Source organism: Tinamus guttatus, unplaced genomic scaffold (assembly GCF_059628265.1).
Source record: "Tinamus guttatus ecotype Peru unplaced genomic scaffold, ASM5962826v1 Tinamus_guttatus_pri_ptg000079l, whole genome shotgun sequence".
Taxonomy (NCBI): domain Eukaryota; kingdom Metazoa; phylum Chordata; class Aves; order Tinamiformes; family Tinamidae; genus Tinamus; species Tinamus guttatus.
This window is the reverse complement of record NW_028288613.1, coordinates 5,032,064-5,054,912: the sequence shown is the minus strand read 5'-3', so window position 1 is coordinate 5,054,912 and position 22,849 is coordinate 5,032,064. Positions and strand designations below refer to the sequence as shown.

Here is a 22,849-nt window from a genome sequence, read left to right as displayed (position 1 = left end):
CAATTCCAGAAGACTTGCAAAAAACAAAACAAACAAACAAAAAACAACAAGAAAACCCTTAAAACTTACCATTAAGTGAGGAGGTTTAATGACTGCAAGGGCCTTTGCCAGAGCTGAGGACATGGCAGTGAGCTGGTTCCTGATCTGCTCGGAAGGCATGCTCTGCAGCTGCGGGCCCAGCGGAGCATCCTCCCTGGTGCTGTAATTCAAATCGGAACCAAAACTCAGGGTTCGAGAAGTATGATCAAGGCGAACCTTTGCAAAACAAAAACAGAAAAAAATGGTTCGATTTTATTTTAAGTTATTTCTCTGTGGCTCCACCAATGAGTAATATCACTCAAACACCATTATGTTAGGCTTGCTTCAGGACTTTTTTTTTAACTAAACGACTGAGGCCCACGGAAGTTCCCTCAAACTTAATTTCAGCATCTGCTCCGCACTCATACTACACTTGCATTAATTGCTGCCCTGCACTTATACGTAATCACTGCACCTATATTAACTGCTGTTCACAGGAATCAGAAAACCATACCAGATTTAAGAACTCGGAGTTAATTACATGCCCTCCCACTTGCATCTTCTTATTCTAGTTTATCTCCTCCCTCAGAACTGGTTATCTACCCCGCACATAATGTTGAACTAGGTAAGTTTTCATCCAGCATAGCAGAACCCACACACAGTTTCATGCAAGTCTTTCTAAGTGCTTACCTGCAAGTCACAATGTCTGGCTGCATCTACAATAGCACGTTCCAGCTGGAAGGCATCAACAAAAGGAACCAGGTTGGCCAGACGAGTAAATTCAATGCTTTGATAAATCTGGGCCACCTGGATGTGAAAAGAAATGTTAAGCATTTTCCCATTCATTGGAAAGAGATGAGAAAAAATAGGATATTAAGGGCATTATAAAGTTAATTTGCTAAATTGCCAATAAATTATGCACACTTATTAAGGAAGTGATAAATACTCCTTTCAGTATTTCACTTCTGTATAGAATTAAAACTTAACCTAAGATTAACTACTATTCCTGAACAAGTTCTTTGTATGAAGGAGACTGGCAGCAGTAGCTACATAAAGCTATGCTGCTAATTAGCCTTCAACTATTTCTTTGGCACATCAGAAATAACACTGCTCATCACTTGTAAAGAAAGCAGGTCAATGAAATGTGCGTTTCGTAAGACAGCTAACAAAGAAATAAAAAAGCCCCAAAGAAAATGTCACCCAAAACTTACTCCAAATAAAAAGTTTCAAGAAGTCATGTATTACCTTAAACAAGACTTCACAGACCTATGATGAAAAAATCTAAGCAAAAGAATACACTATTGTATGCAACCACTATTAAGTGTATTTGCTAAGGCTCTACCTTCACAATACAGAAACATGAGGGTATAGGATATACACCGGAAAAAGAATATTTTAAAGTCAGAACTGTCTTCTGTTTGATGGGAAAATTTACTTCAACATAAGTTTCCCTTTTGGGATTTTCTCTAAAGCATTTTCTAACTTACATATGGTTCTGAATGTGCACTTTCCTCATTCATACCTGCTGCAGCAGTCGAAGGATGGTGTTGTTTTGCAGGTGAGGAACATAGAGCTGCAGTTCAGGCTCCTTTTCAGCTTGATCTTTCACCCAGTTCAGAACCTGTCACAATTCTTAAAAGTTACTTAGCTGAATAAATCCCAGAGAACTTCATTTTTAAGCAAGAAGCATGGTTCTTGCACACTTCTGTTTTACAACTATGAAAAAACCCACGCATCTCCAGATGCTAAACTATTTTACTGAGGCATAACTTTACACTGAAACACTTATAGTGGATAGCTAATACTTTCTGTATGTATGTGACTAACAACACCGGCAACAGTAAGCACATTACTAATTTAATGTAATCAACAAGATCTCACATTATTTTACCTCCAAGACTCTGTTTTTAATAATAAAATGGGACTACAGTTGTGTTTTTTTTTTTCATTTCCCCATTAAACTTATTCACCAACTTTTTTTTCTCATTTCTACATCATTGAACAAAATTCAACTCTTATCTCTACCAACTATAACTTCTGAGAAGTTCACAAAACTGAATCTTTATCAATGCTCTCTTAATATTATCTCAGAGACTCAGGTAAAATTTTATTTCGTTTTAACAGATTATGTAGGCAGCACGCCAGATTGTTATGTATGTGCACATGCATAGAAATCTGGCCAAATAAAGGCCATTATTAGAAATTCATCAAGAAAGAAACACGGACAGCTAGCTGGTATTTATAGCTAATATCCAAGTATTACACTAGCAGTCCAGACCAATAACATCCGCAGATACTATCCGACAAACCTTACCTTGCTGACACGACTGCACAACTTCAGCGGGTGAAAGTCGACTTCAAGCCAGTTGTAAAGTTCTTTCACTTCGGGAACAACATACTGCACTACGTTGAACCTTACCTACAGGCAAAACAACAACAACGAGGTCAAAAGAAATACAATGTTAACAAATAGCTACACTTTAAGGATTTTACATTCAAGAACTTAATCAGACACTACATGTACCTTTTGATACAAGAGTTTTAAGTACAAGTACATTAACTTGTTAAAATATTCTTAAGTTTTCGATAAATTCTCAATTTGTTAAAAATATTCTTATTACACTGAAAATAATGACACTACACCATTTAACTGTTTCCATTTACAAATAAAGAGAGAAGAAAACACAAAACAAGAAAACAGACTAGTGTACCATCCTCAACTTATTCCACATTGCTAAAGCACAAATGAAGACTTGTAGTCCTTCACACCAACATGCAGGCCTACTGCTGAACTAAAACAAGTATCTCGGATCACAATTTCTAAATTTTTGAACTGCTTTTAAGACAAACTGGAGAACCGCCCAGAAGGCCATTTAATACAAACTATAAAATGAAGGATAAATCTAAGTTTTAGGCATGCATGCATGTGGAAGGTGTGAAGACAGCTACATCTAGCATTTGAGTTAAGCAAAAGGCATTTTTCATAACTAGTTAAGTCTTTCCTGCCCAGTATTTGATATCTGATCTATCCCTATCCAAAAGCGTATTTAAAACCCCAAGAGATGAATAAAACCTATGTTCTTAAGTATTCCTCCCCTCAGTATAGGGAAAAAATAAAGTTATAGTTCAAAACCTTTTTCAGAGCCCCTCTAGAAGTTTCAAAACAAGTCAGCTCTTTTTTGGTTAATATAACAGACAATACTGAACATTAACCTTTACTTTATGCAAAGATTCAGGCCTTCCTTTATTGCCACTCTTACCAACAGTCCCTTTCATTAATCAGAAATTTCAACACTATACCGTAAGTCATATAATTAATAAGCTTTTTTATTTGGAACCTAATGCCTCACACTTGAGCACGGTGCTTCTAGAAAGACGCCAGGCTCCCGTGTTCAAAAGCTTCTCGCCCGGGCATCACTACCTACCATGTCATTAATGAGACTGCCCCTACCTACCATGTCATTAATGAGACTGCCCCGGGTAGGGGGGGCCTGAAGCCCCAGCAGGGTTGCCAGACGCCGCTGCTTCTCAACAATGATGCCGTCCATGTCCAGGAGGCGGGCGATATCCGTGCGCTCCGGAGTTATGGGAATCGACAGCGTGGCCAAAAGGACTCGAGTGGACATCCTGTTGACAAAAAAACACAAACGAGGAAAGGCCTGAGAACAGTTCTTCTACATATACACACTAATTCATAGGGATTGCATGGGAACCAGAGCTGAAAAACTGTAAAAATACAAACAATAATAGAAAAGACGGCATCTGCGCAGGAAGAGTAGAGCCTGCAATGTCCTCCAGTACTCAGAAATTTTGATAATGTGTTCCTACTACTTAGGTGTGTATGCATGTGTACATATACAAGTAAAATATATCTAAGACATACACACATATACGAACACTAAGATACTATGAAATGATTACAACAATAGAAAGCAGAGAGATTTCAGACCTAATTTTAACTACAAATCCATAAAAATCATTTTGATTGCAACAATTTTTAAACATTCCTGAAAAAGTTGGATGTACTCTTTGATGTTACAGTGCAAATGACATTTTAACAAGAGCGCAAAAGTGAAGAGGAATTTAAAAAGTTACACAGAATATTTTTTCCCACTAGACTCTGATTCTATAAAGGTTTGTAAATGAACTTGTGAGGTTAATACAGTCAATGATCCTGCATGTCTGAAGAGTCTTGCCAGTATCACACTTATCATCAAAACAAAGAACTCATACACTGCCGGATGTATCAACTTTCAGGAAAAGTTTATACTAGTCAAATTGCAAAGGAAACAAAACACAGGTACTTATTAACTTGCTTTGAACCCCAGACAGCTGCAGAAAATAAAGTTCAACTCAGGTGATCTTGACTTTTATTTGACTAACTCTGTAGCTTGGTAAAATGATCCTTTTTGCTCTAGATTTCTTTTGGGGACCCTTCAAGCAAAGCTGCTCACAGTCAAGCATATGCCATCCCCTTCTTTCGGGGGTGCAATTCATTTTTGTATTAAAGAGGTTAAAAATAGAATCTATGATCACAGTAACTATCTTTCCCCACCTCTGCATCTCCTCTTGTGTAAGATTCTTCCGCATTTCTCTTGACAAGTGATACAATCGGTGAAGAGTAGATGCATGGAAAAGAGCATTCCCTGATTTCCAGAAAACAGTTGAAACTTTATGATAATAATTTGCCATCAGCTGTGGTTTGGGTGGTTTCTTCGAGAGTGCGAACAGCCCATGAATATCCTCCACTGCTTTGAAAGCTTCCTAAAGAAAGAAACAGATATACTACTTCAAAGAAGTTATTTGCAACTGCCAAAAAAAAAAAAAAAAGTGAAGGCTTTTATAAGACTATAGCCCATAACTGCCTCAGAGTTGTGAACTTTAGCTTTGCCAGCTACACAAAATCAAATATTTCCTACCTACTAAATAAATTATTTGTATATACTGCCTATCTATTAATTCCACCTGCTGCAATTTTTTTTAGTTAAAGCTTATTTAGTTATTTATTTACAGATTGTAAGCTAAAAAGAAGGGAAATCCTCAGAGTATCAGAAATTTTCCACCACTACCATTTTCCGTATAAGCATATGTGACCAAAAATGGGCATAGTTTCCCCTAAAAATATATGGAAATCAAGAAATGTCTTACATATAGTTGCTTGCACATCTAAAAAGGGAATAATGCAACAGAGAAAGTTCTCCGGATCAGCAAAAACAGTAATTTTAACTAATTTGACATTAGGAAGGTTCCGAAAGAAAAGCACATCTTGGAAAGGCTTCCTGCAATAGTGCTCTCTCTGTGTAGGTACTAGGGCACTTCAAACAGCAGCACTGAGGCCCCAGCCCAACAGGCTTCAGTGTTTATCAGTTACTTCCAGGTGCCCCAGTTCATGGGAATGCAAAACATCAGAAGAGAGGACACCATAATTAACTTGCTCAGCTTGAACAAGCTTCAGCTCATTCACCACTAAATGCTACCAGCAGACACTTGCTTTGAAATGCTGTGTGAAAAAGCGATTCCAGAAATATCAGACTTTAAATACTGAATATGCATGTAGTATCACCATCTAGATATATAACCTTTATTCTTCAGCTACTATCCTGTCTTTTATCATGCAGAATGCAGCATGGAGCGTGCCCAGGTGGAACAGGCTGTGGAGAAGCTGAAGATGACTGTGGCTACAGGAGCCAGGGCTCCTCGTACCTGCCACAGCTCCATGCTGATAGCGCTGTCCAGCTGCACCAGGCGGGTCTCCAGGTGCATGGACTGGCTCTCGGGGTTGTTGAGGTTGATGGCTGTGCTCTGGTTATGGTGACGCTGGATCTGCCCCAGGTGCATCCTCAGGTTATCGCAGAGCTTGCGGAACTCGGCCTTACGCGTGTACTGCAGGCAGAACTTAAAAGCTGCAAAAACGAACGAGACAAACGAGGAATGTTAACGAGTGTCGAGTTCACTGTCATCCTAAATGGCTCTCAAGTATGCCAATTAGTATGTTTGAAGAATCTTATAGTCCAAAGGCATATAAAACGAGACATAATCTAAACTTTGTGTATAATTAATAAGTGACAGTGCAGAGCACTAGCAACCTGACCTCAAAAAATACAGATGCTTCTACAAAATTTAACCCCAGGCATGGACACTTTGCATCTCTAAAATGTTCTAAGCAGGGTTTCTTGTTTTTATTTTGAACTTAGTGCAAATAAAAAGAGGCTCAGAGAAATTCAAGCATTCAAGCTCTGTAAAACATGGGGGAAAACTCTCAAGCCATTTACTTATTTATGTATTAATGTAATAAGCTCAACAGAACTTTCAAAGGAATGGAGATGACACAGAAAAAAAGAAAAGAGCTTTGATCCCTTAATTTCTCTGTCAAAAATCTGTTTCCATTGGGTCACTGCCATCCAAAATATAAAGTTTCTGTATCAGTAACTGATAAAAGACAAACTCCTGGCACTGTAGGAGAGACTTAAACATAATAAGGCACCTAGAACTAATCGGTCACCTTTCTCTCCTAATGTACTTGCATAATTTGAGTCTAGCTAAAAATAAGTCTCTTTCTCAAAAACACACAGAGCCCTAAGTCACATCCACAAAGGAAAAGTTGTTCCATTTATCTCCTGTACTTAAACAAATTAAAAATAAACAACAAAAAATACCTATTCTTAATAATTCAATATTTGCAGAATAATGCCAGCAAGAATTAGAGTGACCATTTCCTACTACCTTCCAAATAATATTTTCTTAAGGTACTTCTATGCAAAAATTGAAAACTTATGACACTTTTAGGGTACTCCTTTTATGTATGTTAGTTCTGGAATTTAATTGATACAGCATACATAAATGGAAAGCACAACTGCCTACAGAAACACTAGACTAATTTTGATCAGTAAATAACAAACAGAGATGCAGCATTAGTAATTCTTAACTGTCAGTACAGCCAGGAAAATAACTTTTTCCTCAAATATTTTTGTTATAAGATGGAGAATCCCAGTGATTTTAAGGGACTTGTGCAATTTTAAGAATACTACACATACATACAGTTAAGAAATTAGCACATTTTCAACTCTGAGGCATAAAAAGGTAACTTAAAATGTTGTAGTTTTAAAATATGTAACATTGATAGTCCTGACTTTCATTACACTTTTGTTTTCATCTTCCCAACTTACCTTGCTGTGCAATATCATGGTACAGACGTTCCACTCTAGAATTATTTCGAAGAAGATCCAAACACTGTCTGTATGATTCCCACAGAAATTTAACCCAAGGTGTCAAAAGCAGTCGGTCAGTCCGATCCTGAGTGTCTTCCCCACTCACAGCACTCAGGAGAACACTAGAATTAAGAGGGAGAGGGAAACAAAAAATAGTATATTATTCCCCAGAACTCCAGTTTTTCGGGATCTAAGGGGAGAGCAGAGGAATCTGAACATGTAACAAGAAATCTATTGATTATTTTCAAATTGGTCCCCCAGACTCTTCCTCTTAAGGATGCAAAATATCTTTTTTTTTTTTTTTTTTTTGCTAACTTGACACATACATGCTGCAGAGAGAACAGAGGCCTCAGGGGTCTGCATGTCCTTCGCATTAGCCAAAGGAAACTCATTCCAGGATTCTCTCCTTCCCTCTTCTACCGGGCAGCAGCTGACTGTGCCTCTGTTAGATCCCAGTATCATTATCCTCTCGGATATTTTCCTGCTTGCTGAAACTTCCTTCTTCAGCCACCTGCAGTGCTAGCATAGGGAGCTCATCTGAACTTGTTGACATGACACAGCGGAAATCTGATATTCTGTTGCCTCATGATTTGCACTACCTCTAAAAAAAAAAAAGAAAAAAAAAAAAAGAGACCCCTGTACTAGCACATATAAACAGTTCAACCCCTCTGCCTTTTATCTGCAACCTTAACTCAGGTTGCCTTTTTTCTTACAAGACAAAATCATCCTCCACCTTGACAGTTTCTTCTAATTTTATATCTTCACTAAATTTCTCTAGTTTCTATGCCAGGACTTTCCTTGAAAGATTTCACAGCAACACCTCTCCTCCTTCACCTCTCCTTTCATCACTGCATGTTGTCAGTCACTCATTAAGCAACACTTAATCTGCCAACTCAACTGAAACATCCCTTCTGGCACAGTAGCAACAGCTTTTTTTTATTATTTTTTTTTCTCAGGTTATCTCTCTGGTACTCCTTGAATCTAAAAAACAAAACAAAACAAAACAAAAAACTAACAAAAAAATTTAATCTGATGGCATCTACCCTATGGCAAACTTGTGCTGATTTGTCTCCCTAATTTTTAAATCCATGTACTACTTCCTTCAAAAGTCATTCTAAAGTCCTAAAAGTTGCTATGACCAAGATAACAGATCAGCAGCTGTTGAGATCACTATTCACTCATATATAGAGGATGAGGAAAATGAATTCTCAGATGGTATCTTCAACATCTGTAAGAGAATCACTTCATACTATGCCTAAGATTTTCATCTGCTATCATTTTCAAAACTCTAGGGTAGAAATTATTCTTCCACCCAATACAAAAAGAAAGCTCACTCTTCCCTCTACCTCAGATACCATGGTAATTACATGGTAATTTTCTAACTCTCCAAAACTATCTTCCTTTTATTCCAGTATCAACAAAGTATTGCTTTCACTTCCAGATCATGCCTAGCAAGGCTAATCCCAAACCACTTCCTCAGAGAATTTGAGCACTACTTTTCCCAGAACTCTCTGCTTACGGATGAAGATCCCTTTGTTACATTTTTTAACATCTTCCTGAGGTTTAATTTGTTTTGACATAGAGAGAATTTAATTTATCCCCTCCATTTCTTGACTCCTGAAGGATGTGGATAGCTATCTTCTTCCAAAATCAGTTGGAAAGGCTGAAAACATTACTTGCTCCCCACCTTTTCCTCCTTCTCTGCAGAAGGCACCACATAGCTGGTAGCTCTATCAGCTCATATAAACTCCATCAGTTAATGTGAGCATTCCCTAAACCAACGGATTCATTTGGAGGACATAAACACACACTTTGTGCTGACCTCATTTTGCCTGAAGCCAATTAGGGAGGTCTCCCACAAACCACTTTGACAACAGAATGGTGACTTCTAGCAGAGCAGAAGAAATCAGTAATTTGAGAGTGGTTACACCATAACTTGGCACTGCTTGCTTAAGCTATACGCTAAGTGAAGGTCAATATGCTTAGGGGGATATATTTACTGATCAGTCCTCCTTTGCACGCTTCCAAAGTTCCTCTGTATCCTCTCCTTAAATGCCTTTCCATTCAATTAACCGTAACACTCAGAACTTACTTTTTAGACAGTTTCTTCTATTGTCTCATCAATTACCTAAGCAAGTGTAAAATAACATTACACATATTTGTTCCTAAAATAGTAGTATTTGTTCAGCATTCGATAATAAATAGTTTACAGTGACTAATTGTCCAATGCAAGTATTTCTATGGAGATTCAATTAGACGCTATAAATATTAAGGCCTGGTTCCCAGAACAGTTCACACCTATTTCTTTTTCTTTACTATACTGGTTTTGCTTCACTATTTTTTCTTCAATTCAGGCTACCCCTTCTATTTTTGCCCTTCCCCCCCACCCAGATCAGTCGGTCTCTTCAACCTTATTCTGGGTTTCCTGAACAACCAATACTCCAGTTTCAGCTGCTATTCTTCCATTCTTATTACTTGTGTACTGTCATCCTATAAATTCACACTTCTGTCCTTCTGTTGTCAATCTTTCTACCTTTAGATATTCATCTTATCAATTGCTGGATCGAATGCTTTGACCAATCTTCAGGTCCTCTTAAAAAGATGCCTCCACCCATACAAGCAACTCTAAAAAGAAACTGGTCAAATAACCCTTACTCTTCCCTGCAAGCATGGATCCTTCCTGCTCGTATGCTTCATCAGTACTCCCTGCACACGGACTCCTGGCTCTGTCCACCACCTTTTCCTCTTTTCTGGAATACAGAGGTTTCGCTGTTTCTTTCCCATTTACCTTCTGGTTTTGCTTTTTCTTTTAATTTTATTGGAAGCAAACCTATTTCTCAGCTCTGCCTCCTCCATTAGCTAGTGTCCCCGGTCCTGTTCCAGCAGCCACACATTTCTATGGGTCATACAGCAGTTCATCTTTTAGCCTAGCATGCAAAACTGAAACTATACACAGTCCCCCTCTTCCATCATATTTTTATCCACAGTCACTTCCAGACCTGTATCAGAAAGCACGTTGTATCCTTGTACCCAAATAGCTCTTATTAGGTACCCTTTTAAGTATTCATCTGCATTTAAGACAGAAACAAAAAAAAAAAGTAAGAATGTTTTGCTATGCAGGGCTTTTAAGCATCCTACCTTTCTGGAGTTTGAATGTTATCTAAATCTTCTATATCCAGTACCATCTGCTGTGATTCTTCCTTAGCTGCTTCTGTTTTTTCTTCAGCTAATTTTAAATAGGCTCGAACAACATCCTCTAAAGATTTGATGTTCACCTACAGCAAAGGCAGAACACTTAAAATAGCTCACCCCGCAACAGAGAGCAAATATTTAAAATGCAAATTCTATAAACGAAGGAACACCTAAAAAACAAATTCATTCTAACTCAAGACCAGTTAGCATTTTTTTTTAATATATATCTTACCAGCTGACATTTACCATGCTGCAAGTAATAACTAAGTTTCAAGAGACGTACCTGCTGGCAAATGTTCTTGTACTGGTACAGCCCTTCTTTTGCCAGGTGACTCTTGCGGAGATCCACGCAGAGCTCTAGGTACTTGAGCATAATCGGCTCGTGAATCTTTTGCCATGTTCGGTGTTTTTTACTTTTCATAACATCATAGAGAACATCAAGGGCAGGCTGCTTTTTGCCAACCTCGAGAAATTCTGAAAGTAAAGTCTAATTAATAAACAGTAAACAATTCAAACCAAAGTCGATTAAATACTTTGATCCCTATCAGTGCTTGACTGGGCATCTCATACTTACTTGTCTGCATCCGATTTTAAAGATAGTTTCATCAATAAGGACAAAGAATACAAATCACGAGCCTTCCAGTACAATGCCTGCTAACACCATGCACACGGCCGTGTCTTTGGCCTAAAGTGCTGTCGGTGAGCCTTCAATCTTACTATCTGATTAAAAAAAACCCAACACTGAAAAGTTGTTTTGAATTTTATTCTTATTAATTCGGACAGGCTTAGAGGTTCAGTTTACATAACAATTAAAGTAACAGCTTTTTCATCCATGAAGAGGCAGGATTTTTTTTACACCATCCTTGCTGCTGAAATCACCATCCTTTTTAGAGCCCTAAGCAGCTGCTGTTACTAACAAAATCTCTGAGCATCACAGCAACTCCCAACCATGACACACCACATGATTTCCTCAGTACAAACACTCTAAACCATCCAGGAGCAAATACAGAAGTGGCAAAGTTGTTACCAACATACAAGGCCCTGTACTAGGGGCACTCTTTAACTGTACAAGGGCAAAACAAGAGAATGTCAAGAACAGAAAATGGATTAAAAGAAAAGGAATAAAGAGAAAGGGAGAAGGAAAAGAAGATAAGAAAATGACTAAGAACAAAGAAAGAAATAATAAGAAAAAAAATAAAGGCAAAAGTATAACTAAAACATTCTTAAAAGAAGAGGTATGAAGTACTTTCCACAAAGTACTTTAGAAATGACTACATTCCTGAAGAAAGAATGCCAAAGTGGATGGAGGAGGGAAAGTAAGGGCCTGTGCACAGTGCTCACATGTGCAAACAGAGCTTCAAAAAGAGGAGGGACCCTGCTGTGCACTCATCATCCATGTTTAATACACATACATATATGCATATATTCTGTATATATATATATACACACACACACAATGAGAGTTTTAGGATTTGGAATGTTAGAACTGAAGCTAAGCTAGGCTAAGTTATAATCCAAAAATAGCAGTGGTATTTAAACCCCTTCACACATTTCACAATTAATTTATTTAAATAATGAGTTTGCACAGAATAAGCTTGCTCCTTTCTTGATGAAGTTTAGAGTTACCTTTGAAGACAAACAAGGTTACAATGTGACAGTGATCAGCAGGTTTTTTTTTTAATTAGTCATCAAGAGAGTTTTAATGAAGCTATAGTCTATCTTATAATTTAGGCTGTTATTCCACTTCAGGACTGCTTTGAAAGCAATTACTGCTCAGCTTTACAATTTTTTTTATTTATGAAAATAAACCTGAAGAGCAAGTTGAATTCTTGCAGCAAAGAAAAACTGCTCCAACCAAGATTCTTAATGGTTGATAACCAACTGGACAAAGCATAATATTAATTCATAGTCTTTCATACTTCTAATTAATTCTAGTCAAACAAGTTCTTGCCAGTAAGTAAAATAATTAAGGCTAATTTAACAAAGACTTTCATAAAAGCAGAAGATGAACCTGAAAAGTCAAATGCAGTATGTGTCCCTACACCTTAACAGCTGAAAGTGTAAGTTACAGAAAAACTGTAACAGACCAAATTTAAAGTGTTAGCTCCTGTATCTGAATGTCCTTTTCTCCTTTCCCATCCTATTACAGAGGTCACAATGTATGTTAAAAGGTATCCATAAACATGAACTGAAACTGACTGGGCGTGAACTAGCTGATATGCACAAACAACTAATCTAGTGCCAAGCAAAGTACTGAAGAAAGCTAAAGTTTCAATGCAGAAAAAACGAAGTTGCTACAGAAGCTGAGATACGATAGTGTCTGCTACAAAGCAGGCTCCGTATCGCAACAGCAAAACACTGCCAGAAGTTGCATTTCGTCCTTCGTTACAAAACAATACAGATGTTAACAGCAGCAACAGGTTGGTTTTGACCCACATCTGTTGTCTGGGAGCAAAACAAAAAATGTTTCTTAAAAAAATATACATCTACACTCAAATCAAGCTTGTTTTGCTTCTAAACATCCAGTATGTATATTGAGGTCATTAAGGAACCCGAAACATAGAATACACCTAAGTGCTAATTTAAGCCTTACATATAAATACAAAAACAAAAACTCAAGAAGCTGCACCGAGTTTAAGTCTGAAACATCAGTTTAACACTAAAGTTGCTTTCCATTGCATGTAAATTAAGTTTAGCAACAATCTCTCAGCCTTTACTACACTCACACATGCCTAGATTACAAAGCCTTGCAGCTCTGCAAAGCCTGGCAAGCTCTGCAGCTTACAAAGCCTTGCTCTTTTTTTTTTTTTTTTTTTTTGGTGATCAGTCCACGGAAGTTTGGGTTTCTTTGCATTTTTCAGTAAACTTTTCTCCCCAAGGCCTCCAAATCCATTAGAATTTAATGTACTCGCAATAGAACAAAAGATATTAATTTAAAACTCTGTTCTTCAAACCTTAGAAAGAGAGGGGAAAAAAAATAGGACTTAAAGGGCAGTTAACAGTCAGTTTGATAGTAGTTTGACTTGCTCTTCCAGGACAATCTAAGACTTTGATTAAAGTGCAAAATTCCTGGGTGGAGTATATACAGCTTTGATAGATGCAATAAAAAGACTAATCTACAGTTTCCTCGCAGGAGACACAGTCTCCAATTTCTGTTGTTTTGGAAGAAGTTATTTTAGAAGTTAACTACGAGCAGAAACCCCCGGGATATTGGGTGCTTTATTGAGCGCTTTCCTGCCGCCACCGCCGCTGCGGAGGGGCAGGACTGCCGGGAGCGAAGCCCGCGAGGACGCGCCGGGCCGGATCGCGGCGGGGGCAGCCGGGCCGGCGGCGGGTGCAGCCGCGGGGCCTCCCGCCGCCATCGCGGGCGCCGCCGCCGCCGGGCCGGGCCCTGCGCGGGGCGGAGGCGGGGCCGGGCCTGCTCGCCGGGCCGCGCCTGGGCGCCATGCGGCGCGGCCTACGCCGGCGGCCGCGCCATCGCCGCACGGCGAGGCGCCCTCGCGCTCCCCGACGGCGGCGGGCGGCCATTAACACCCGGCGGGCGACCGTTTAACGGCCGGGGCCGGCTCGCGCGGGGAGCGGCGCCCGCCACGCGGTGGGGGGAAGGGTAGAACCGCCGCGCGGCCGCCCGCACCCACCGTTCGCCCGCTTCAGGGCGTTCTCGGGCCGCTGGAAATACACCGGCATGATGGCGGCGGCAGCGGCTCCTCACAGCGCGGCGGCGGCGGCGGCGGCTCCGTGCGCCCGGCCAGGCAGCCCGCGAGGCCGGAAAGGGAGGCGCCCCGCGCGCGGAAGCGGAAGCCCCGCCCGGCACCGAGCGGGACGGCCCCCGGCTCCCGCCCGCGCGCGCCCCCGTCCCCGGAGGGGCCCGTGGGCCCCTCCGGGGACGGGGGCGCGCGCGGGCGGGAGCCGGGGGCCCCCCGTCCTGGGGACGGGCAGTGCGGCCTTGTGGGGCATGTTTGTCAAAAACACCGTGTTTCGCACTGGAAAAAACACTGCAGTTAATGTCTTTTAACACTAAAGGCTTTTTTATCCTTTCGGCAGACACGCAGCGGTGGCCATGGGAAGAGCTCTGGCAACAGGGCGGCTGTAGCTGCCACCCTTGCACACATGACAGCAGCCACTCCTCAAGTACCATTCAGTATAACTCTACAAAATTAGAGGATTGTTATCGAAGAGGCTGCCTATTTTCTGTTTCAATACATTTTTTCCCCTGCATACAAAGAATAAGTCTTGTTTGGTTTCTTTCTGTGCACTTTTTGCTGCTACCATCTTCACGGCTACAAGAAAAGTTTCCTGACTACAACGCAGCACACGTAGAACATCGCCTTCCATATTGCCTTGTAATCCCAGTTTATTGCTGAACAGAAACTCCAAAAAATCATTAGAAGAAGGAAAAAGACGCGGTCCCTGTATGGAAGTTTTGGACCATCAGTATACCCCTTTAGTTCAACCCCACGGTGCTCCACACCAGTAATCCCTTTTCACTGTATTGCATGTGTCTCCGTTGTGGAGGAAAGCAAAAAATCCAGCTTTTCCAGCTGTCCTTCCCCAGCGAGTTTCTCCGTGTGTCCTCGGTGTCTTTTTGAGATTGGGTGTCCAGCACAGCGCACAGCGCTCGCCAGGAGGACACCCTGCTGATTTACAGGACATTTTAATTCAGTCTGCACTAAGCACTGCCTTCTACAGCTTAGCGGCTCCTGCTTCCAACCACGTACATACTGAACAGTGCACAACAATACAGATAACTAATTATTCTATAATAAATATAGAATAATATAGAGTTTATATGTAGAATCTTCATTAATGTGCAGTGTTGAACAAGTCCTTTTTCTCCCCCCCAACTACGAAGCAGGATGCTTTTATTCCCAAACAAGCACGTCCACACATGGAGTTATTCAGGAATAGCTGTCAGGGTGCATGAATATCCCCGATTTAACCGGGCACCACGGAGCTTGTCCACACACTGCGGGAGGGTTGGCGAGGCCTGGGTCCGGCCCTGCATGGAGCCGCCGTGGGTGGTTGATTGTAAATAAGAAAACCCGCGAGCAGTGACACAACCTCACCTCGCATAAATAAACGGCATAAACGGTCGTGTATTTTGATAAAACGCAGAATGGAAATAAAACGGGAGGGGAAAAAAAGACTCGGTAAAGTAACGCCGTAGAGAACCGGGCACGGGGCTCGCGGGTGATTTTCCACGGGGAAGGCCGCGGCGGCCGCCAGGAAGGAGCCGGTGCCTCCCCCGCGGGCCGGGGCGGAGCTCGGGGCGGGCGGGCGGCGCGGGGAGGGCCGGGGCCCGGGCCCGGGCGGCGCGGAGGGGCCGCGGGCGCAAGATGGCCGAGGCGGAGGCGCAGCTGCTGCTCGCCCTGGGGCTGGTCGGTAAGGGCCGCGCCGGGGCCTAGGGCCGGGCGGGCGCGGCCTGCCGCGGCCCTTCCCTTCCCTTCCCTTCCCTTCCCTTCCCTTCCCTTCCCTTCCCTTCCTTTCCCTTCCCTTCGGTGCGGGCAGAGCCCCCGCCGCTCCCCCGGGCTCCCCGGCCGGCCCCGGGGCGGGCAGGGAGGTCTTGGGGTGCGCGGCTGCCAGCTCGGTGCGAGGTGGAATTTTAATCTGGTTCCAGGCAACAAATGTGATTAACCGGTCGATTCGCTTCCTTGCTGCTGTTTGGCATTCTCACAGTGAACATCTTTCCACCGTAGAAAAAGACACCAACGGAGATGCTTTGTGGGTTTGGTGTTATCCGTCCGTAACAGCTGAGCTGAGGAGTCTCTTGCTGAGAAAATGCTGCCTTACCGATGAAAATAATAAGTTGCTTCACACCTTTGTGTTTGGTCAGTATAAAAGATCATGGTTCTACATCACAACTGTAGAAGTGCAAGATTCTTCAGCCCTGAAAAAGGTAGGACTTTGCTATCATACTGCTTCTTTTTTTTTCTTTTAATTTTCCTCTCCAAGTCTTCACAGTCCACAAATAAGGAAGTTAAAGAATATGTCTGTTTACGGGCCTGCTAGACATGGATTTGTCAAATCTCTCCTGAATCTGTCACTATAATGTGCCTCCACAGCAGCGTTTCACAACAAATTCTGGAAATTTGATGCCCTCCCAGGTGGAGGGGAAACACTTGGATGTGTTTTGAAGTGATCTCCTGACATTATAGGAAACACAGTTCATTATATAATAAACTAGGCAAATACAGTGTATACTAGATCGGATTCAGTGGAAGTGAGTCACACCAGACACTCTTAGCTAGATCTTTTCTGCGGTTAATAAACTGGATCTGCTGTTATAGCCAACTTTTTTTTTTCTTTTAATATTTGCAACATCTTGTCTGAATACTGCAGTAAATTCAAAAATGTGAACACCTCTGTTAATATGAACAAGTTGTGTGTTTTTTCTGTGTGTGTCTTGCTCAGGTGACCCACTTCTCTATTATCCTGACGGCCAAAGACTTTAACCCAGAGAAATATGCAGCCTTTACTAGGATACTGTGTAGGTCTGTATAAAAACTGTCTTCAAATGTTACTGTGTATGTAATTTGATCTTGCCATGCCAAAAGACTAATGCAACCTGTTACTTTCATTTAGTTTAACAATCTGCTGGAAATCCTGTCCTGCAGCCTGTGAATCAAACCGTATAAATTCTAGATTGGTAAATGATTTGATCTGGTGGCCTTGAGTTCATGCAGTAAGTTCTGGGAGAATGTCAGGTGCCCAGTGTGTTTTATCATATCAGAGGGCCTACCCTCTGCCACACATACGCATTTCTTTTTTCAAAAGCACATTATTTTAAAATTATAAGCGTTTGGGAAGAGGTCAGTGCTCTGTATGCATGGCAGGCAACTTGCATCCCTCCACACCGCTGCTCTGAACTAGATACAACCCCATGAACTTTTGACTTCTCTTTAAGACAGAGGGTCTTCTGCTTCTCCAGGTCTGTGGCTCTACTCCCTCCTTCCAACCAGGCTACCATCTTCCCCTCTGCTGCTCCCTACCCTGTTTGCTCCCTTTCTTTCATGTGCTTGTTCTCATGATCCCCCTCTGCATCTTTTTTTCTTCTTTCCCTTCAAATCATTTGGGTTCTGGCTCTTGGTATCAAGTGCATTGCCTGAAATATAGGAGCTGATTTGGTATGATTGTTAGGTTATTGTATCAAAAACTCAGGAAGGCCATCAAGTCAGGTTGAAAAACAGACTGGTCTGTTCTGCTGATGCCAAAATATTTAGGTTGCCTGTGGATCGCTTTCGCATTATTTTTTTTCCTTCAAATCCAGGATAAATTTGTAAATTTAAAAACAATAGTTGAGTTTCAGGCAAGACAAAGCTAAAATGAAAAGTTGATGAGTTCGTATTGGAAGATTTCCACTTCAGTATTTAAAGATCAACCAGATGCTTAAAAAAAGGATCCTTCCTAAAGATATTAGCTCAACCAGATCCTTAAAATAAGGATCTTTCCTAAAGATGGTGATAGATCTTTTCCTGTATTTGTTGATACTGGTTGCAGTCAGAATACCAGACTCTCTCTTTTTGTACAGAATCTACATGAAGCATGGGACCCCAGTTAAAATGATGGAGAGTTACATTGCAGTCCTTACAAAGGGGGTCTGCCAAAGTGAAGAAAATGGATCTTTTCTCAGCAAAGATTTTGATGCTCGGAAGGCTTATCTTGCTGGTTCCATCAAAGGTAGCTAATTTCAGAAATTTCTATTCTGATTTCGTTTGTACAATCTGTGAAACAAAACGTGTGTCCAACCATATAAAATACAATCCAGTGTTCATGTATTGTTCAAGTAAATAGTATGAACAGCACTATCAGTTACTATTACTAAGTTGCTTCAAAAACTATTCAAAATATTGGAATGTATATCCTATATAAAATATTTTTTCCCCTCTTTCCTAGATATAGTATCTCAGTTTGGAATGGAAACAGTTATCCTTTATACCGCACTGATGTTAAAGAAAAGAATTGTAGTATATCATCCTAGAGTAGAAGCAATCCAGGAGTTTACCAGGTACAGCTTAACTCTTTCAGTCTCTATCGCCTGTCTCCTTGCAAATGTCCAACAGATCTTGAACTTTCATTTAGAGAAATATGTATATTTAGGGAGAAATACAGTTAGTATTAATTTTATGTCTTATTGAAGTCTATTGAAAAACTCGGACAAATTTAACAGCGACTGAATGATAAACTGCTTGCACTGATGGCAGAAATCTCTGTGAACATATGTGCTGAGTGAGACCCAGTCATGTTTGTTCTTCCTTGTGACACATGTTTCAGACTGTGAAACCTCTAATTAGTACAGGTAAAAATCTCCTATGTGTCAAATGCCAATCTCATTTCCTTAGGACTCTACCTGCTTTAGTCTGGCATCGACAAGACTGGTCAATTCTTCATTCATATGTACATCTAAATGAAGACGAAATAGAAGCCTTAAAAGCCTGCACAGGTAGATCTAATTTCTTTGTAAAAATATAAGTGAAATTCGACTTTCATTTTCATTGATGAAATATGTTGCTTCAACACTGTTTTAGGAAAAAAAAAGGCTATTTTGCCATTAAGGTGTTATTTAAAAATAAAACACATTTTTCTTTAGAAAAAATAACAAATACTCTTCTCCGTCCCCTCCCTCCTTCCCTCCCAGAAAAATGTGTTGGAAGATCAATAGTTAATCCATTGATTCTGAGTGGATTCTTGCCAGTCTGCACTTAATTGCAGATATAGTTATTACAACATGGAAAGCATTACTGTGTAGAAAGCATCTTAGACACTGACTATAGTGATCAGATGGATTAAAAGTCTTACAGACTTACAGAACCAACTCACTTTAGATAAACTCAGTTTAGATAAGCTATTTTTTTAACCTTTTACATGGTTAATCGTGTTATTTTTAGGATATTTGTTCTTCATTCCTAACTCTGAAGTTAAACATTTTTGTTCTGACTGTTATCAGTGAAGTCTTTGGCTCCTAATTACAGGCAGACTTCAGCAGCTGTAGGAGTGTGATTTCCAGATGTAACATCACTGCACATACAGTATTTAACCCTTAACCAAGGGCCTCTTCCTGCATTTATGCAAAGTTCAGTGTGACACATAATGTGTCAAATCAGAGATTATGCAGCATGAGGAGGAAGAAGGCTGCCCGGCTTCTGTATTCCTATTGCATTCCTACTGCTTGTTTCAGCTCATCAAGCATCTTCCACAGAAAAACTGCTCTAGATAAGAAAATTTGCTCATATTATTGCCCTGAAGTCACTCTAATACTGACTTGGGCAGCAGCACAAGGCTTCCAAATAGCACTTCCTTTAAAAAAGTTCATTAGATTATACATTTGCAAGCAGACAATCTAAGTGGCAAGAGTGTTTAAAATTTCAAAGCGAGAGCCTTTTGTATTGTCTGTAGTGTTCAGGATTCTTTGATGTCCAAAGCAACTTTAGAAGCTGATTTTTAAGTTCCTCAGAGATAAAGAGCTGATAGGTAAAGAGTTCCTCATCAAATGCCTGATGATATCAAGAGAGCAACTGCTTGTGTTCAGTCAAGTGCTCTAAAAATAGACTTTGGAACTGTAGCTTGCTCTCATCTATTGGTTTTGTTTTGCGTTCTTTGACTATGAAATTTTTGTTGTTGCCTGACAATCTTGACAAAACTCTGCAGGTTACATTGCTGGATTTACAGATTCTGAAGTGAGCAGTAGACCAGACCTCTACGATGTGTATGTGAATTTGGCAGACAGTGAGATCACTGTCTCCCCTGGAGTGAAAGGTTGGTTGTCAATGTTTAGAATTTGGGGGTGTTTGTTCAGCTTCAGGCTAGGTTCAGTACTTACTGTAACTCTTGAATAACTCTAGAATAATCTTGTACTTGGCAAGGTTGAAAGTGCAAGGTGTAAGCTTCTGTGATTCTTCTTTATTGAGACCTGTAAAGACTGGTGAAACTTGGAATTTGGACAGACATAGACAAAAAGAGTCATTTTACGGCATTTAAAAAGCTTCATTTTTGTTAAATTTCATTTTTCTTTAATGCAGAACACATCCTGGCATAGCTTCTCAATTCTGGCTATAAACCAGTTATATATTGCCATTGTAAGTTGTTAAATCTTTTCCTATAATTTCAAATATTGTCTTTAACTCAACAACAACAATAAAGGCTGAGAATATATAACCTCCATAGCAGTCAGTAAGACAAGCAGCCTTAATCCTTTTAAGGGAATATTTTCAAAGAACTTAATTGAGGGAAGTAGATGAGTTAGGGGTATTTTCTCATACAAATAATTCCCCCGTCCTTGGAAGAAAGATGCTACAAGTTTTAAATATTACGTTCTCTGTCTTTGAAATAAAGATAGATTTATATGATTTTATTTTTTTCTACTCAGAGGCAATGACAATGGGAAAACTTCACAAAGAGATAGGACAACTAATTGTTCAGTCTGCAGAAGATCCAGATAAATCAGACAGCCAAGTCATTAAGGTCAGTATTTTTATCTACTTTTATCAGTAAAACTTAAGGGGGAGAGGAAGCCTAAGGAATATTGTCCCTAAGATCAACTGATTTTTCCTAATCTCTGCCCTATTGTAAATGAGTATTTTTATTCCTTGGACAGCTTTTAAGGATGATAATATTAAGTTTATATTGTCTGCTGGGTAATCACGTTGCTGAAGAAATTCAGGAATTGCCTTGAATTTAAGACTTCATGTAAAATTAGTTTCCCAGTTTTATCCTGCATCACACGTAGTTTGCTCAAAACCTTGTCAACCTTGGAACATGCCCTGCTGAGATGGGGCTTCCCAGCTATAAAGTCTGTTTTCTGCAGCGATGCTTTTTCACTTCCTACCCAGCTAATGTCTTTTAGACATTTCACAACTGAGCAGCTTAGACAAAGAGCTCAGACAAGTGATAGGGGCCTGCAGAGCTGCATCTTTATTCAGTATTGCACAAAAGCCAACTGAAGAGCTATTGCAAAATTTCCATAAAATAAATAGACTCCTTAACTTGAACCTGTTATTTACCATTATTTTCTTTTTGTTCTTAAATGTTAAAAATAATTAGATGTTAAAATGTTGTAATACTTCATGCTGTATTCATGCTTGTTTTCCTGTTCTTCAAGGATATTTCACTGAAGACAAAAGAAATCTTGACTACTTTAGCATCACTCACAGAAGTTTCTGATGGCAATGATAAACCAACCCTTAACTCTGAGGCCCTGAAACAAAAACGATTTCCACCAGCTACAGAAAACTTCCTTTTTCATTTAGCAGCTGCTGAACAAATGCTGAAAATCTGATTTTGATGCACTTCAGTGTTATGGACCAATATGAAAATACTGTTATTGCCATACAAATCGGAATATCTAAATTTTATATGGAAAAATTAAAGGTATAAGAGTGAATGTCATATTTACCATGATATAATGCAGAATATCAGAGCTTGATCTGGGGTATTTCATCTTTGGGAACATTCCTGGTGTCCTTGCCTTTTCCTGACCATAACTTTGTACACATGTGGCTCCCATATTTCATATTCTAGCAGCGTGGCTCCGTGTGCCCAGCTGGGCCAGACGTTACCGTGGCCGTTGGCCCTGCAGGTTTCAGGAGCTGGGTGGTTCTGTCATTGCTCGGATGTGGCTTCCCGGTGTCTGGAATGCCGGGCTCTGTGTGCTGGAAGCAGGGCAGTTTGGACAGGCTCGTTGCTGGGCAGGGAGCCACCAAACGTGGAGCTGGTGCGAGACGCAGCTCTTGCTCAGAACTGCCTCATGTCTAGAAAACCCAAACAAATGGAGAAGTTCTCTTTTTTCTATTTGAAAGTACTTCATTTTTTTTTTTTAAAAGGATCTTTGGGAAAACGTGTCATGGCAGCCTTATGATGTAAAGGAAGGATTTGAATGTTCAAGCCGGAGTTGAGCACCTCTTTTGGGCTCTTGCCTTAGAAATTCCCCTTCTCCCCACTTTTCACTCCATCCCCTGCCTCTGGTGAAGGGAGAGATGGGAATACTGGGGTTTCCAGGGGGGCTGTGGACAACGGCTGCTTCACAGCTGGAGCCACAGAAGGGGCTGTTGGGGCTCTCAGTTGAGAAGCCCACATAAATAGCAGTGAAAACTCGGAAACAGTTTAGATATAATTAGAATATGCCTATGTGTTGGACTGGATAGCCATAACAACACATTTTTTCCATTAGACAACCTAAAACTAACTGCTTTGTAATCGGGGAAGACCTTAAATCCTTTGTAGGGAAATACTGAGCCAAACAACCTGTATTTCTTCAGAAATATCCACAAAAGTCAGTCAATTCTGCAGTAGCACTTTGTTATATGAAAAAAAAATAACCCTTTTCCTGGCCTTTGTACAGATAAGCTGCAGCATGTGGTTTTACATAGAGATTTTATACTTACGATTAAAACTTTAGTAATCAATATTTATATTGTTAAATAATTGGATGTTTGCTA

The 22,849-nt window shown here is 40.4% G+C and overlaps 2 protein-coding genes and 1 non-coding gene across 3 annotated transcripts in view; 1 reads left to right on the top strand and 2 right to left on the bottom strand.

The window, feature by feature from the left end:
• Nucleotides 1–14,190, bottom strand: part of EIF3A (eukaryotic translation initiation factor 3 subunit A) — a 29,164-nt gene extending 14,974 nt beyond the window's left edge. The window contains exons 1-11 of the mRNA XM_088520090.1: nucleotides 14,057–14,190; nucleotides 10,702–10,892; nucleotides 10,365–10,501; nucleotides 7,185–7,348; nucleotides 5,722–5,921; nucleotides 4,574–4,782; nucleotides 3,474–3,645; nucleotides 2,333–2,437; nucleotides 1,541–1,639; nucleotides 709–825; nucleotides 70–255 (exon numbers count right to left, since the gene is read on the bottom strand). Of these exons, the coding sequence (XP_088376216.1) occupies nucleotides 70–255; nucleotides 709–825; nucleotides 1,541–1,639; nucleotides 2,333–2,437; nucleotides 3,474–3,645; nucleotides 4,574–4,782; nucleotides 5,722–5,921; nucleotides 7,185–7,348; nucleotides 10,365–10,501; nucleotides 10,702–10,892; nucleotides 14,057–14,105 (1,629 nt within the window). The 5' untranslated portion in view covers nucleotides 14,106–14,190. The remainder of the gene's footprint in view (nucleotides 1–69; nucleotides 256–708; nucleotides 826–1,540; nucleotides 1,640–2,332; nucleotides 2,438–3,473; nucleotides 3,646–4,573; nucleotides 4,783–5,721; nucleotides 5,922–7,184; nucleotides 7,349–10,364; nucleotides 10,502–10,701; nucleotides 10,893–14,056) is intronic.
• Nucleotides 1,036–1,168, bottom strand: LOC148595657 (small nucleolar RNA SNORA19). The gene has a single exon (XR_015913112.1). It is a non-coding gene; the product is annotated as a small nucleolar RNA SNORA19 (small nucleolar RNA).
• Nucleotides 14,191–15,705: 1,515 nt separating the features above from the next.
• DENND10 (DENN domain containing 10) lies at nucleotides 15,706–21,795 on the top strand. Its single transcript, XM_088520089.1, has 9 exons — nucleotides 15,706–15,800; nucleotides 16,115–16,314; nucleotides 16,830–16,909; nucleotides 17,947–18,095; nucleotides 18,312–18,423; nucleotides 18,758–18,858; nucleotides 20,064–20,171; nucleotides 20,782–20,876; nucleotides 21,514–21,795. Exons 1-9 carry the CDS (start codon nucleotides 15,755–15,757, stop codon nucleotides 21,688–21,690), a joined length of 1,068 nt encoding a protein of 355 aa, XP_088376215.1. The 5' UTR covers nucleotides 15,706–15,754; the 3' UTR covers nucleotides 21,691–21,795.
• The last annotated feature ends 1,054 nt before the right edge of the window (nucleotides 21,796–22,849 follow it).

Bases quoted from the DNA above. Each gene is read 5' to 3' on its own strand.
- DENND10 (XM_088520089.1), top strand. From the start codon at position 15,755: ATGGCCGAGGCGGAGGCGCAGCTGCTGCTCGCCCTGGGGCTGGTCG. The intron at 15,801-16,114 runs GTAAGGGCCGCG...TTTCCACCGTAG, and splicing joins GCTCGCCCTGGGGCTGGTCG to AAAAAGACACCAACGGAGAT. The intron at 18,096-18,311 runs GTAGCTAATTTC...CCTCTTTCCTAG, and splicing joins TCTTGCTGGTTCCATCAAAG to ATATAGTATCTCAGTTTGGA.